Raw genomic sequence first — 16,330 nt, 5'->3', positions numbered from 1 at the left:
ACCTGGCTATGGCAGGTCCATGCCAGGGCTGGGTTCAGGACACCTCTTCCCCAACTGCAACAGAACCATGGACAGATTCCCTGAGCATCTATGTGGTACTAAACCGGCTGGTCTGCACAGTTTGCAGGGAACTTAGACAATAGATACCCAAGGAGTGGAGCGATGGAGACTCTTGCTTAGAAAAGCAATCTACTTACCAAAAGTAGCCAAGGCTAAAAGACAGCACCACGGTGCAGCCCAGGATATGAAAATGCTTTCTTAAATAGCTTTTGACCCATCTTCTTTTCCCTGCAATAAAGGAGATGTGCATGAGACTGGTCCTTTCTGTTCAAAGCAGCATCAATTGGCTGCCAGCCCACTTCCTTTGGCCAGGATGCCTGGCAAGGCTAGAAGTGTGGTTACCGCCCATGGTGGCACGGGAAAAAGCTTTACAGTGGCAAGTGGTAGTGCAAACAGTGCTTGTGAGCAGGCATGTTGTCCTGCCAACAAAGCAAATGCCTCTCATGGCAAAAGTGCTGACAAACAGCCCCTATGCTGCCTGCCTTTTAGCGACAAGGGGTTGTTTCCCCCTTCCTATGAACCAGCCAGTAGAAAGGGCTCAGCCTCCCCACAGGGACATGTGATCAAAACACCTGATGCTGGAATCCATCTTGAATTTGGGACTTTTCCACAGATGTGGGGAGGAATTGAACAAAGACCCCATGCCCTTGGGAATTCTACATAAGGCCAGGGAAATAAATAATGGATTGTCTTCAGCTGGCTTTAGACTCTGAATCACCCCAGCCCGAGAAGGTACATGAGAACACGTGGAAACAAAATGACTGTTACTACAGGAGCGGAGAGGAGCTGCTGGACCGAGGTCAGAAAGGAAATCTCTGGCCTGACAAGGACTGTACCTGAAATAAGAGAAATTATGATTTGTAACGAGTCCTCTTAATGTAGTCATCTTAGCATGAACCTGCATCTTAGCAGGTTCCTTTTATTTTGTTTAGTAAACTACACTGTTCTGTGTGCTATCTCTCATGACCACTTAAACCCTGCCTTTTATACTTAATAAAATCACTTCTGTTTATTAATAAACCCAATGTAAACTGTTACCTTTAACAAAGGGCCAAGGGGGAACAGCCGTGCCTCTCTCTTTTTCATTGATAAAAGGTGTGAACATTGGTATGAGCTTGCTCTGTAAAACTTTATACCGGGCGTGGGGAACCTTTTTTGAATCAGGCACCACTGACCCACAGAAAAATAAGGAGGAGCGGAAAAAGATCACACATGTGGCCCACAACTAAGATGCAGAAAAAAGGAGACACTCACCTCACTCCTCTCATGCTCCAGACCCACAAGGTGGCAGAGTACTGAGGTTCAGGACTTTCTCCCAGAGCTGGATTAACTTTCTGGGGGCCTGGGGCTCGTAGATTTTGTGAGGTCCCCCCTAGGCTCTGGGGTGTGGTAAAAAATTAGGGTCTCAATGTGCAGAAAGGGGCTACCTGCGAGCGGCATGGGAGTGAGGAAGCATGGTCTGAGTGGGAGGTAGGGTGCAGGAGTCGGCTGGTGGGGGGTGCAGAGTCTGGCCAGGAGGGAGCAGGCAATTGGGATACCTATCTTGTGCAGCTCGCAGGGGGCATAGGTAACTCCACGCTTTCATACTTGCAGGTACCCCCCACTGCTCCCATTGGCCGCAATTCCTGGCCAATGGAAGCGACAGGGGGTGGAGCCTGCAAGCGAGTGCAGGAACAGAGCTTCCCTGTGTTGCCATGCCAACCCACTTCCTCCCCCATAACCGGCACAGCCCGCAGGCTAGATGAGGCCTGCAGCTTGCCTTGATCCGGTCTGCAAGGCTTGGCACTTTTCCTTCCCACAGCGAGAAGCCAGCCTTCAGCCATGCAGGGGGCTCCCCACTGTAATGCATAGATTGGACATCTAAAAAACTATACAAGGATTTTTTGGAAATGTGATTTTATAAAATTCAGCAACAAATTAATGAAATATTTAAAAGCAAATTTTAAACGGAGATCCTGTAGGCATAGTAATGCACAACTGGTTTTGTCCGTAAATTCAGTGTTGGCACATGCCTGTTTAAAGGCTTCATTGACACTTAATGCAGAGGTGGACAAAATCTGGCCCGGGGCCGGATGTGGCCCATCAAGCATTTCTCTCCTGCCTGCCCAGCTCATCAGCAGAGGTGCATATTTATAGCTGGCAGTGTATGTTCAGCTGTACCTCGCCCCACCTTGCTCCGTCCTACAGCTGAGCTGTTCTCAGGATTCTCCAGCTAGCTGTGCAGAAAGGGAGGAGAGGGAAGGATGGAGGGAGAGGGGAACGCTCAAGTCAGGCTGTCCCCCTGCTCCTGTACAGTAATTCCTCATTTAACACGTGCCTGCTTAACATGTTTTCACGATAGCACAATTTTTTTTTTAGGGAACATTATTTGAATTACACGACCGTCCCTGGAATAACATGATTTCCCCAGCCGGCCAGTTGCCGGTGGCTGTATGGGGCTTCTCCCGCTTCCCTGCAAAGCGGCGGAAGGTTCGCCACTTGCCGCGCAGTTCCCTGCTGACTCCTCCTCGCCGGATGCCTTGCCCCCGCTTGCAAGCTAGTGGCTGCGTTTCTCCAACAGGCCTCTTGCGAGCAGCTGCGTGGGGCTTCCCCCACCTCCCTGTAAAGCGGTGGAGGGTTCAACACTCACCGCACTATTCCCCGGCAACCTCCCCCCTTGCCGGATGCAGTGCGGGTCCCGGCAGATGCGCCACAGGGGCATACTCCCAACCCAATCCCCCTCTCCTCCCCTTCCCTTCCCCAGAGCCAAACACCTCCCCTCCCTGCTGTAACCCAGACCCCTTTCTCCCCCAACCTTATGTCCCAGTCCTAACAGACACCACCGCTTGAAACGCAACTCCCACCTTTTCCATTATTTTCAATGGGAAAATTGACCCCGTGTAACATGTTTTCACTTAACACGATCATTTTCTGAAGCACATCAATAGTGTCAAATGAGGAATTACTGTACTCATCTCTGCAGAGCAGGGCTCAGGCAGAGGGAGACACACACACAATGAAGCTGCTCTAGTCTGAAGTGTGGCTGGTAACTGACTCAGAGGAGTGCAGAGCAGGGGAGAGGGAAGACAACAAAGCAGGACAGATTTCCCTTAAAGAGACAGTGCATGGCTTCTCCCTGAAACTTACCCAGCAGCTCCTGTGTCACTGTCACCCACACCCCAAGTCTGCACTACACTGTCGCTGTGCCACACAAAGTCACAAACACATGGCCGCACACAAAGCCTGTGTCACACACAAGGTGTCTCTCTTTCACACTCACACACTTTGTCTCTCTCTGTAGCTCTCAGCCCTACACCCCTTCTGCCCATCACCCAGCCCCTTCAAGGGGCCCAGAGCCAGTGCATGATCATATACCAAAATTCGTGAAATGGTCCTCCTGCGAAAATTATTGCCCACCCCTGACTTAATGGCTCTTTCACAGGTTCATTATTATGCTAATAAGTCTGGCAAGCCTGACGGCTTTTCACTTTTAAGTGAACAGATCCATCTCCGGGGGAGAGTCACCAGTCTGCAAGCTGCCACAGCCTGTTCTGGGAGCTTTCAGGAAGAGTCAGAATAGGGATAGGAAGTGGGGAGAGGTTGAGCATTAAGGCATTGTATATCCTGGCAAGTTCTATCACCAAAACCCCCCGCTGGTGTGCATCGAATTCTTGTCTTTAGAAGTGGACAGGAAAAATATGGGGAACATTTTAGTAGTGACTGACCATTATACCCGATATGCACAGGCATATCCCACACGTGACCAGTGGGCCACTACTGTGGCTCAAGTTTTGTGGGAAAGATATTTTTCAGTGTATGGTCTCCCAACTCGGATACACTCTGACCAGGGTTCCAGAACAACACCTTACCACCCACAAGGTGACCTTCAGCCCGAGCGGTTCAATCGGACTCTAATAAATATGCTGGGGACTTTACGCCAGACCAGAAGGCATCCTGGAGCCAGCATGTCTCATTTTTGATGCATGCCTACAATGCTACAAGGAATGCTGCTATAGGGGTCACCCCATACTTTATGATGTTTGGACGAGAGCCGATACTGCCTATAGACATATGCTTTGGAGTATCAGGGGATGGCGAGAGCTATGAGACACGCTTGTAGTATGTCTCCCAATTAAGAGAAAAACTGCAGAATGCCTATCACTTGGCTACTGCGGCTGCCCGAAAAAATGCAGACCATAATAAACACTGATATGATGCGCGAGTGTGCCCGCAGGAGCTCCAACCTGGGGACAGAGTTCTGCTACAAAATTTGGGTGTTGCTGGCAAACACAAGATTGCTGACAGATGGAAGGCAATGCCTTACATGGTGGTGGAAAAAGTTAGAGATCTACCGGTCTACAAGATTAAACCCGAGACTGGGCCAGGGCAAGTAAAGACAGTGCATGGGAACCTTCTGCTGCCTTCAGGAGAATTGGTAGGCGCCCCTTACAAATTGGACCATGACATGGGACCTCAGAGAAAAGGGGGTGTCCGGCCAAGTCAACCACCCATCACGTGTGGTGGGCCCTGTGAAGCTAATCTGCCTCTACCCAGCACCTTTGAGAGTGAATCTGAAGAGGAAAATGATCCCCTGGGGTATATTGGGATGCAGACCAGATTCCAAACTCCATCAGTGAATGCTTTCCCTGGGTCTTAGTGCTCAACTGCTCCCCTGTTCCTATCCCTATTCTGACTCTGCAAGCACTCTGAAAGGGGCCATGCTGTTTTATTATTGATTGATTGATTGATTGATTGATTTTTGCTCAACAACTTTGGTCTCCCCTCCCCCCCCTTTTTTTCCCCTCAACAGAATTTTTTCCACGGTGTTTTTTTGGGGGAAGGGGGGGGTCCAGTATTTTTGGTTAAACCATCTGGCAACCCTATTTATTTGTGTTGTCTTGTTTTGTGTTTAGAGAAACGGGATCAGACATTAACAGTAACAGCAGCTCCAGCCCCTCCTAACTAACCTTTGCTCTTTCCCGCAACATGCCGATTATTTATGATCATTAATATGTAAAAGCTGGCTAGCTCCAATTGGCCACGGAAATCTGCTCAAGCCCGGACACAGGCAGCTCTTTCTACAACTGTCACTCACCTGTCTCCTGAAAACGCTTCCCTGCCCACAGCACCTCAGAGGCAAAATAAATCCTAAGTCAACACTTTTTCAGCAGCAACCATGGAAGCAAGTACCAGTTCCACCACATTTTTAAGCCATTCAACTCAAGTCACGCAATCTAGCAATAGATACATTTGGATAACGCCCTGTTCTTTTAAAGAAATAAATGTGTTCGCTCTGAAAGCTGGGGGGAGGGGAGAAGGGGAGTTACTTCTGATTATCAGGCACAAAGCCCTTGCTCACCTACGAATGACTGCAAAGTTTGCTGCCTGTACAGCAGGGGCGGGGAACCTTTTTTGGGTCAGGGACCATTGACCCACAGAAAAATCAGTCAGGGGCCGCACACAAGTGAGAAAGCAAAAAATAAACAAACAAACCTCCTCACTGACATGGCCCCTGAGTGAGAAGGAGGAAGACACTCCCCACACACCAGAGCTTACGGGGGCCCAGGGTAGCAGATGTTTGTGTGCTCCAGCTCTGCAGTAGGACTATACAGGGCCTGGAGCACTAGTGCGGAGTCCGCAAAGCTGGGGGCCCCTAAGCCTCAAGGGCCCGATCTAGGCAAGCCGGGGACCGCATCCAGTTCCTCATCTCTGCTGTACAGGAAAAAGTTAGGAATAAAAAACTTAAAAGGCTAAGACACACTCCATTTCATTTCTGCAAAGTGTTAGGCCCTAGAGAATTGGGCCTAGTGCAGTTATGTTAAGACAGATCAAGGAAAGAGGTTAACAAAGGTTTCTGGGTAGTTCCTGAACAGAACAAAACTAGAAATATGGCTCAAGCAAGGGGCAATCCCTACGTACTTGCTTAAGTTGCAAAATAAAGTAAGTGAAAGGCTGCACCTGTGATGAGAACAGCTAGTTTGAGAACTGATAAGGTAACTCCCTGTTTCTGTTCTCACCCTGATCTTAACGAACTGTCTCTGCCCTCTGTTTGTTTTAACTCCCTGTCTCCTTGTTGTTTGGTACTTGCCTTGTAGGCTGATAAGACAGCTGTTGATGCATTATGAATTGCTTAAGGCCATGAAGTATACGCATTAACACTAGAAGCTTCAAATTAATTAAGGGGGGGCTGAGATGCTTGGGCAAATGTTTTATGACGCGACGGAACTGTCTATATAATCTTACTTGTTACTGAAATCAGGGCTGGTTCCCTTGGGAGACGGGCCGCTCTCTATTGTAGTGCGCACTATTCAATAAAGAGCTTGTGATTGGATCTTGCTGGTGTTGCCTGTCTCTTTGCGGTCAGACAACGAACGGAGGCCGTCCAGGTTAAAGTCCCTGACAAAAGTATCTGATTTCAAGGAACAATCCCTGAGGGAAATTCCAAGGCAACCAACCGCCATGTCATTCTCTGTAGCAATTTAAGCATTCAAAAGGAGGATATGATATGAGAGAGAGAGAGAGAGAGAGAGAGAAATTCAGTCTTACAAAAGATACTGGATCATGCATATTTAGTTCACATAAATTATCAAGAATCAGGAGATGGAAACATTTTTCAGTGTCAGAGGCTAATTCTTAAACATAAATCGTTCTCTTTCATAAAATGCTTTTCTCTGGAATGAACCCAGCTTCAGGAAAACATACTGGCTACTGACTTTCCCTGAAGAAAACTGAAAACTGTAATCTGAAGAGGAAAGAAAGGGAGACTTAGCAGACTCTAGAAACTCTCGCTCATGCAAGCAGTCCTAATGGAAGCAGCTCCAATGACTTCATCGGTGTGACATAATGAATTGCACAATCAAGTTGCAGTTTTAGATTCCTGCTGCCATACCGTTACACTCCCAAACGGTGAGTTTCTGCTACATGCTGAATGCAGGGAAGGCTGCACATCTAGCTAAGAGCCTGGGATTTTTGTGCGTGTTAGATTTTCCATGAAAAATACAGATCAACTCAGACAACGGGGAGAGCAAAATAAAAGTGTTTTTTACATCTGATAGAAAGCCAGTGCAGTATTTTCTATCATGTGCTTATTGATAATCTTCCATAGTCCCCAAATAGAGCACAAAGTATGGGCCCCATCCTGTACTGACTGAACTTCCATGGTCTTTTGTGGGTCATGACTGAGCCCTATATAAATTAGTAGAACCCAGCTTTGCTTCGGTCCTTAACTCAATTTTTGTTTTTTTTGGAAAATAAAATGAAGGGGAACAGCCAGCAATGTTCCTGTATGAATGGGAGGGGAAGCTTCAGCTCCCCGAGCCATCCCTAAAGTACACCTGGGGGGGAGGTCAAGGCTAGGGCAGTCCCGGACCGGGGGGAGGACGGACCCCTAGACAGCTCCTTGCACCTGCCTGGGGATTCTGTCTCTTTTTTGCATGGTTTTATGAGAAGCAATCTCATTCCAGACACATCCCATTTTCCTGGCACAACCAAAGCCTGACGTTTCAAATTAGGATACAATGAAGCTGCATTGAGAATTTGGTGTTCCTCGTTCTTACTATTTAGAGCAAACAGACAGAGAAACTCTCTCAAACATATAATGGATATACATAAATGCATGCAGGTAAAATGCACAGGAACAAATTCTCTCCCCCATTACACGGGTGTGACTTTACAGGGCTGATATGCAGGGCTGCCTTCTACTTTCTGCATTACTGGGAAGAATTTGGCCTATAGGGAGAAAAATTAACTCTCGGTCTACAACATACGTATACACTATGTATCAAAAGTATTTCTTGCTCCCATTCCTCTGTGGACAAATAATGAAAGTGCTTGAGAGCAAGGGAAATATGGAAAAGAAAGAGGAGACAGAGAGACAATTGGGAAAGGGATACAGAGGAAAAAAGAGGAATGGAGTATAAAACATGCATGCGTGTCCTTGACTTCCCTCTTCTCTAGATACAGATGTGAATTTGATTCAATTTCTGCAAGATACTGAGACATGTATTGTTCTGGTATAACCTCTAGTAAGGGTCTAATTCTGAATTCAGCTATCCCAGCATAAATCAGATCTAAAAGAGCCAGCAGAATTAATCCAGAACTACCTTGGTGTAGCCAAGAGCAGGATATGGCCCTAAATTAATATTATATTGGTTTGTCTCACGTATTTATCTGCTACTTTAAAGTTCTTTCTCCGCATTTAAAACATGGTCTCCCTGCAAACCCCACACCTGTTGCGTTCTTTCAAAAGATAAACAGGATTAGACATGACACAGCTCATAGAACATATTAAAGGAAATTTACAGGTACCTTTGTCTTTGAGCATTGTGCACTTGATTACTTCCACACAGGAATGAGTGTGAGGAAGAAGGAATTAGGGAGTTTATTGCTGAGAGTTGTTGACTGGAGCAGCCTTCAGTGGTCAGCATGCACCAAAACTTCTGAAGTTTGCAAGCAGAGGGCAGCCTATGAGAATTCACATGCTGTGACGCAGTCTAATTCTCGCTCACAGAAACTCTCTCCTGGCCCAGGCAATTCAAGTCAGGAAGAAGCTGCTTGGGTATGGTAATTTTCACTACATCTATGGCCTAGAGCAGGGCTATTCAACTTTGGAAGCCCCGCGGGCCACAATGATATTCACAGCACATGCCGAGAGCCGCAACTTAAGTGTGGTTGCAGATACACTGACGGGCATGAATACAAAGATAAAGGCAAGACTACACGCAGTGTTTTTTTTGTGATGGTACTGCCTGGTACACAGTACCGGCACCTCTGGACGCAGTAACGGAACCTCCAGTCAGAGCTCAACAACTTTTCCCTGGAGTACCGGCACCTTTTTTTTTTTTTTTTTTTTTTTTTTTTTTAAAAAGCACTGACTACACATTTAAGTCAGTTCTGTTGATATAAATAAAATGCAATACCCACCCGATTTCCACTCATATGACAGCACTTTTAATGAGCAATGACAGTACAGTTGTGGAGCGTGTTCCCAGTGGAGGCCATGTTCAAAGGATCCCATCTGCGGGCCATGCGCTGAGCCCCATGTAAACCCAAGCTGCACCGTGGGCTGCAAACAAACAGGCTGTGGGCCGCATGCAGCCCATGGGCCATGTGTTGAGTAGCCCTGGCTTAGAGACACTCTGTGGAAGACAAAGCATATCAAGCCAGGTTGGGGGTGAAGGCAGAGCCAGATTATCCATTAGGCACAGTGCCCAGGGCCTACAAAAAAGTTTAGGGCCTATGAAAAGTTTGGGGCCTAAAAAAAAATCATAAGTGACTTGAACATAAGAAACGAAAACTGCTAAATAAAACTTAATAATTTGCTATCTTTAGTCAACAAACTACATTCAGGTTAAGGATGTTAAGGACTAGTCAACTATCCGATAAGCATTTGCTTATCCAATAGTCTGTCAACTAGTCGATCTCCTTCTTCCCCCCCCCCCCCCCCCGCACTTGCTGCCTCTATGAGATAGCAGCAGCAAATGGGGGGGAGGGGTACTTCAAAGCAGCAGTGCCTCACAGCTGTGCTGGGGATCAGCTATGTGGCGCTGCCCCTTTGAAACCCCAAAGCAGCCTTTCAAAGGGGCAGCCGCCGCACAGCTGATCCACAGCTCAGCTGTGTGGCGCTGCCCCTTTAAAACACTGAAGCGCCGTGGAGCCCGGAGTCAGCTGGGGACTCCCCAGCTGACCCTGGGTTCTGAGCAGCATTTGCCCAGCTGATCCTGGGCTCCCTGTAGCATTTCAGCAGAGCCCGGGACTCTGGGTTCCACGCGGCATTTCCCCGGAACCCAGAATTTCCATCAACTACTTGACTAGTCAATAGGCACTTCCACGTACCACCTTTGAAATGTACAAGAGCCCCAGCTGGGCATTTTTTGTGCATTTCAAAGTGGAAGCGCCCGCATGGAGCCCGAAGTCAGCGGGACTTCCCCACTGGCCCGGAGCTCCATGCAGCATTCCTACTTGAAATGCGCAAATGCCCCAGCTGTGGATTCTTCTACCTTTAAAAGCTGGCACAGCGCACTGAGCCCGGCGTCAGTGGGGGAGTCCCCAGCTGATCCCAGGCTCCACCCAGCATTTCAAAGTAGCAGCGCCTCATTGAGCCCAGGGTCAGCTCCCTAGATGATCTCAGGCTCAGTGCAGTGCTGCCATTTTGAAAGGCCACATGAATCAGCTGGCCCTGGGCTCCATGCGGCATTTCAAAGCAACTTGGAGCCCAGGATCAGCTGGGGATTCCCTAGCTCACCCTGGTCTCCTTGTGGTGCTGCCGCTTTGAAATGCTGGAGAAGCCTGGGATCAGGTGGGGACTCCCCAACTAACCCCGGGCTCCGCGCAGCATTTCAAAGCAGCTTGGAGCCCAGGATCTGTGGTGGCGTTTCAAAGGGGCAGCACCGCACAGTGTTTTAAAGTGGCAGCGTTTCAAAGCGTCAGCGCTGCACGGAGCCTGGGTCAACCGTGAAACGCTGCCCCTTTGAAGTACCCCCCTCTTCCTGCCTCTATCTGATAGAGGCAGCAGTGGGGAGAAGCGCCTGGTTGACTATCCTGCTGACTATCCGATAAACATTTGCATATCGGATAGTCGACTAGTCCTTAACATCCCTAGTGTAATGTTATATATGACGATTCTAAGCACCCTCGCTCTGAGCCCATCACCATGCCGCTCTCTCAAGAAATTTCTTTTTCATATCTAGAGAGGACATTTTGAGTTAAAGCAGGGGTGGGCAATCATTTTTGGTGAGGGGCACTCCAAGATTTTGGAAAGTGGTCAAGAGCCGCACTTAGGGTTGCCAGGTGAGATCACCAAAAATACCAGACCCTCCCCCCAAAAAAGTGCCAGGAAAAGTGCTGGGCCGCTGAAATGCAGTCGCAGCCCCTTTAATTGCCGGGCCACTCCCCTACTACTTCTCCCATCCCTGCCGCACGTCCATTGGGCACCGAGTTGGGAAAAGCAGAAAATACTCAATTTCTTTACCAGACAGAAGAGGCAAATACCAGACTGTCTGGTTCAATACCGGACACCTGGCAGCCCTAGCCTCACTTTTCTGTGGAGGAGGTGTGGGGTTTAGGATGGAGGCTGGGTACTGAAGGGTGCATGGGGTGCAGGAGATGGTGTGGTGTCTGACAGGGTGTTTGGGTGAAGGAGGGGGTTGTGACCTGGAGCAGGGGGTGCAGAGGATTTGGACAGTGACCTGGGGGGGGGGGGAATTGGGGTGGGGGAGGGGCAGGAGTGCCAGAGGCAGGCTCTGGCTGGGAAGTGCTTTCCTAAGCATCTCCCAGCCTGCAGCACCCCCAAGGCAAGCTGGGCTCCCTGTCTACTGCAGTTCCAGACTGATAGAAAATACAGGCTGTTCCCTCCATGTGGCTCTCAGCTCTGTTATTTCGAAATAACGCGTCTATGCACAAAATGCATTTCAAATTAGCATTTTGCTATTTTGAAATAGCGCGTCCACACTGAGTGGATGCTGAATCGCATTTAAGGCTGGCCAGAACCAGGTTTGGCAGGTCATCACGTCAGGATTTACTTTGTGTGGTTGCTGCCTGAGGCTATCTAAGGCCTGTGTTTAAAGGGACCTCCCCCGCCGGACAGCCGGTTCTCAGGTTTCCCTGCTTGCTTGCCTACCTCGATGAGGGACAGCAAAGCATTTTGTCTCTGCGTGTTCTGGTTGCCCTCACTCAGGACACCACAGCACTCTGCAACACGGAGCTGGAGCTGCCCCTGGGCACTCTGGTGCTTCTCGCAGTCGTGTTGCTGTGAGCCTGGCTGCACTTTCTGCAAGCTGCCATCCGGGGGGGTCCATCGGGGGCTGTCAGGATCCAGGAGGCCCTGCGGGAACACTTTATTCTGAGGAACACATTTTATTCTGAGGAACACTAAGAGCCTCCCTGGTCTGCCCCACTGAGGGCTTGTGCCTCATTCCTCTCTCACATCCTTCCACTTACCCCACCCACCCACCCCCCTTCCTGATGTTAAATAAAATAAACATATTTTCATGAATACAAACTCTCTTTCTTTAACAGAACTGGGAGGAGGGTGGGGGGGATGAAACTCTGGTGAGACTGGGGAAAGGAGGTGGGAGAGGGGAGAAAAGAGGGCGGGAGAGGGGAGGGGAAAACCTGGGAGGAGGGAGCTGAAAGGCGGAAGCAAGGGGAAAAAGAGGGAGGGGAAGCTTAGGGCTCAGGGTTGGGGGTCTTGCCGGATGAACTTGATTTTCATACAAACCGGCTCCTGGGTCCGCATGTGGCCTTGGTCACCAGGCTGGCAGCTATCCTGCCATAGAGGGCTGCATTGCTCCATCTAGTGCGGAGATCATGGATGTTGGGGGCATCCCCCCCAAACCTGAATAAGGTCTATGATCTCCACCCTGGACCAGGAAGGCGCCTGCCTTCTCCAGCCCGTCAGGCTCCTAGGAGCTGGCAGACTGCTCCTGGGGAGCAGTGGAGGGCTGGCTGCCAGTGGCTTGCTGGCTCATGTTTTGGGGCCACTGGATCAGGGGCAGTGACTGCTGGCTCTGGGCTGGCAGGCTTGGAGCTGGCATAGGCACTGTGGCCAGAGTCAACCCCTTTAAGGGCTCTGGGGTGGAGGGTGGGAGAGGAGTGTTCTTGGTTGAGGCTGGAGTGGCCACCAGGGCACCCTGGGAAGGCTGGAGGCCCCCTATTTCGAAATAGCTATTTTGAATTTGGCGTTATTCCTTGTGGAATGAGGTTTACCAAATTCAAAATAAGTGCTCCGCTATTTCAAATTAATGGTCATCGGAGCTTTCTTGCGCAAGAGAGCATCTACACTGGCACGGATGCTTTTGCGCAAAAGCACATGCCAGTGTAGACGCTGTCTTGCGCAAATACTTTAACGCAAAAACTCTTGCATTAAACGTATTTGAGCAAAATCTTGCCAGTGTAGACATAGCCTAAGTGATAGGCAAAAAGTAAGCATGGCTACAGAAGGAAAATCAAATATGAACACGCCATCTAACCTATTCGAATGGGCAATATCTAGAGTAAGCAGTTTTTTTCACCCCACTGGATATTACAGTCCTCAATATACGAGTTTGTCCCTCAAACCTGAGCCAGTCTCCTCTTTGGAGTTCTCTGTCTTCTACTCAGCATCCTTGTTGCTTGCAGCATATGTGAGGGCAGGAGAAAGGTAAAGCATGCCCCCGTGTGGTCCGTTTTATACCTTCAGTCTGTGGGCTTTTCTGTGCCTCTCCTTATGCTTCCTAGACTGGGGTCTGTCTCTGCTAGCAGCAGGCAACCTGGACAATTCTCTCACTGGCAGCCCTTACACCTCCTTCCCCTCTTGAGGAGGTGTTGCCCCCAGCTGCCATGCAAGAGCTGGCCTCTACCACCCTCCCACCTCGATGCCCATGGCTTCCTGCTGCAGAGGAATCAAGGCTCTTTCCCATGTTCTCAGCAGTTCCTAAGATGGAGAAGGAGAAAAACACTCTCCACATTCCACTTGAACCCCAGAACCTAGTGGGGCCCAGGCTAGTCGATTTTGTGTGCTCTGGCCCTGCAAACTTCCCGATGTTGAGGGTTGAGCCATGAGCCTCGGGGGTCAGAATCTGGCAAGCCAGGGGCTGTATCCAGCTCCTGAGCCTTATGCTCCCCACCCGCACCTTGCCTTTTCCCTGGAGGGTCTCAGCTTAAAACTCCTTCTTTCTGTGGCCAAATACCTTAACCTGAGCTACTTGGAAAAAATCATTCCCAAGAATCAGGTGAAACTCGGAGGTGTTTCATTCTGTCACAGTGAAAACACTTACCAAACCTTCCCGTACATGGGTTTTAGCTGGTGGTACAGGGATTGCCTTCCTTCAAGGAGGCATTTAATAACAACTGAGGAATCTGTCAGAAGGAAGGCAGGGATGGATGGTGATAGGTTTGCTGTTGTTACCTGCACAGCATGTGCCATGTTTGTCTTTGGAAGAAAGAAGGGATTTCATCTGCACTAAGTGCAAGCTGGTCACCATTTTGGAAGAAAAAATTAGAGGACTAATATGCAGTATCGACCCTACATTCTATCAGAGAGGACGAAGACTTCCTCGATAGAAGGCAGCGTTTAATCCTGCAGGCACAGCAGGCTGAAGAGCCAGTCAGGGCAGAACAGGACAAGGAAGAGAACTGGCAGCATGTAACCTCTAGAAGGAGAAGGCGGCCAACTCAGGTTTCCCCCATCCCTGTAGAATTAAGTAACCGCTTTCAGGCTCTCTCCACAGGCTCCGTGATGGAGAATGCTTTGGCAGGGACCTCTCAGGGACAAAATCAGAAGGGAACACCATCTACCGGAAGGCATGGGATGTGTAGTCCGAAGGATGGGGGTTCCATGACCCCCCTCCCAAGAAGATGGCTGGTGGTGGTCAGGGACTCCCTCCTAAGAGAGACTGAGTCATCCATCTGCCGTCCAGACCTGCAATCTCGAGAACTGTGCTGCTTACCAGGAGCTTGTATTCAGGATGTGACTGAGAGTCTTCCCAAAGTGATTAACCCTTCGGATCGCTACCCCTTCCTGCTTCTTCATGTAGGAACTAATGATACGGCCAAGAGTGACCTTGAGCGGGTCACAGCAGATTATGTGGCGCTGGGAAGAAGGATCAAGGAATTTGAAGCACAAGTGGTGTTCTCGTCCATCCTTCCAATTGAACGAGGTGTACCGGTAGTTCAGAATAGGAAGCCTAGTCCGAACTACCTAGTTCGTGTCGCGTGTAGCCGCGGGTACGGAGTCCGCACTAGCGGACATTTAAAAATGGCAGCGCCCGGCAACATGCAAATGAAGCTCGGGAAATTCAAATCCCGGGCTTCATTTGCAAGTTCGTATGACTACATTAACCACCCTAGTTCGAACTAGGGTGGTAGTGTAGACATACCCCAAGAGAGGAAAGAGCATCTTCGCGGGCAGGCTTGCAAACCTAGTGAGGAAGGCTTTAAACTAGGTTTGTTAGGGGACGGTGACCAAAGCCCTGAGGTAAGTGGGGAAGTTGGATACCGGGAAGAAACACAAGGAGGAATGAGCAACAAAGGAGGACCCCTGATTCGGATGGAGAAGGTAGGGCAATCAACTGGTTATCTAAGGTGTTTGTACACAAATATGAGAAGCCTGGGAAACAAACAGGAAGAATTAGAAGCCCGGGCCCAGTCGAAGAACTATGATTTGACTGGAATAACGGAGACTTGGTGGGATGACTCTCATGACTGGAGCATGGAAGGGTATAAACTGTTCAGGAAGAACAGGTGGAGGAGAAAAGGAGGAGGAGTTGCATTGTATGTAAGAGAGCAGTATGATTGCTCAGAGCTCCAGTACTCAGAGGGAGAAAAGACTGTTGAGAGTCTATGTGTAAGCGGGGGAATGGACCCGCTATTGTGGGGAACTTTCCTGGCTTCTATACCACCCCGGTGAAATGGACCAGCGAAAGGATCTGAGGGTATGTCTACACTACAGCGCTAGTTCGAACTAACTTAGTTCGAATTAGTTAATTCGAACTAAGCTAGTTCGAACTAACGCATCTAGAACTAAAAACTAGTTCGAACTAGCATTTTGCTAGTTCGAACTAGTAAGTCCACATTGAGTGGACTCTGAACAGGGCTTAAGGATGGCCGGAAGCAGTGCCGGCAGGGCATAAAAGGAGGACTTAGAGCATGGAGATGCTGTCTCAGGCTAGCCAAGGGCTGCGCTTAAAGGGTCCCGACCCCCACCCCGGACACACAGTTCTAAGGGGTGCCCCGCTTGCAAAGAAGTTCTGGCTTGGAGTGCCCTGAGTGCCCACACTGGGCACATCACACCACTCGGCCATCAGCCCGGCTGCACTTGCCGCAGGCTGCCATCTGGGGAGAGGGAGTAATTGGGGGGCTGCAGGAGAGCTTCCACCCCCAGAAGCCCGCAGAGCCAGCCCAGTCCTCCCCATCGGGGGCTCGTACCCCATTCCTCCCTCACCTCCTTCCACTTACCCTTCCCTAGCCCCCCTTCTTATTGATGTACAAAATAAAGATAACGTTTCTTCCAACATTGACTCTGTCTTTATTGAAAAAAACTGGGGGAGACTGGGAAAAGGAGGTGGGAGAGGGGAAGAGAGAGGCTGGGAGAGGGGAGGGCAACTAACATGATCAGGGGTTGGGAACAGGTCCCAGATGAAGAAAGGCTACAGAGACTGGGACTGTTCAGCTTAGAAAAGAGGAGACGGAGGGGGGACAGGATAGAGGTCTCTAAAAGCAGGGGTTGGGTGGAGAGGGTGCATTCAGAAAAGTTCTTCCTGAGTTCCCATAAAGAAGGACTAGAGGACACCAAAGGAAAGGAATGGGTATCAGG

The 16,330-nt window shown here is 49.4% G+C and overlaps 1 protein-coding gene across 8 annotated transcripts in view; it reads right to left on the bottom strand.

The window, feature by feature from the left end:
• LOC102462837 (histo-blood group ABO system transferase) overlaps positions 1-8,585 on the bottom strand; it is a 29,584-nt gene extending 20,999 nt beyond the window's left edge. For 2 of the 8 annotated variants that reach the window (XM_075905501.1, XM_075905499.1), the window contains exons 1-2: positions 8,347-8,364; positions 198-288 (exon numbers count right to left, since the gene is read on the bottom strand). Coding sequence is in view for 2 of the 8 variants with exons in the window: in XM_075905498.1 (XP_075761613.1) it covers positions 198-288; positions 8,347-8,362 (107 nt within the window). In the remaining 6 variants the exon portion in view is untranslated. Of the gene's footprint in view, positions 1-197; positions 289-6,282; positions 7,336-8,346 lie in introns of those variants that run through there. The other 6 variants (XM_075905498.1, XM_006123733.3, XM_075905505.1 and 3 more) reach the window with 6 other exon arrangements.
• Between the last annotated feature and the right edge of the window lie 7,745 nt (positions 8,586-16,330).

This window comes from Pelodiscus sinensis, chromosome 22, assembly GCF_049634645.1.
Source record: "Pelodiscus sinensis isolate JC-2024 chromosome 22, ASM4963464v1, whole genome shotgun sequence".
NCBI classification, from domain to species: domain Eukaryota; kingdom Metazoa; phylum Chordata; order Testudines; family Trionychidae; genus Pelodiscus; species Pelodiscus sinensis.
The sequence above is the reverse complement of the archived record's forward strand: the minus strand, read 5'-3'. Positions and strand labels throughout refer to the sequence as shown.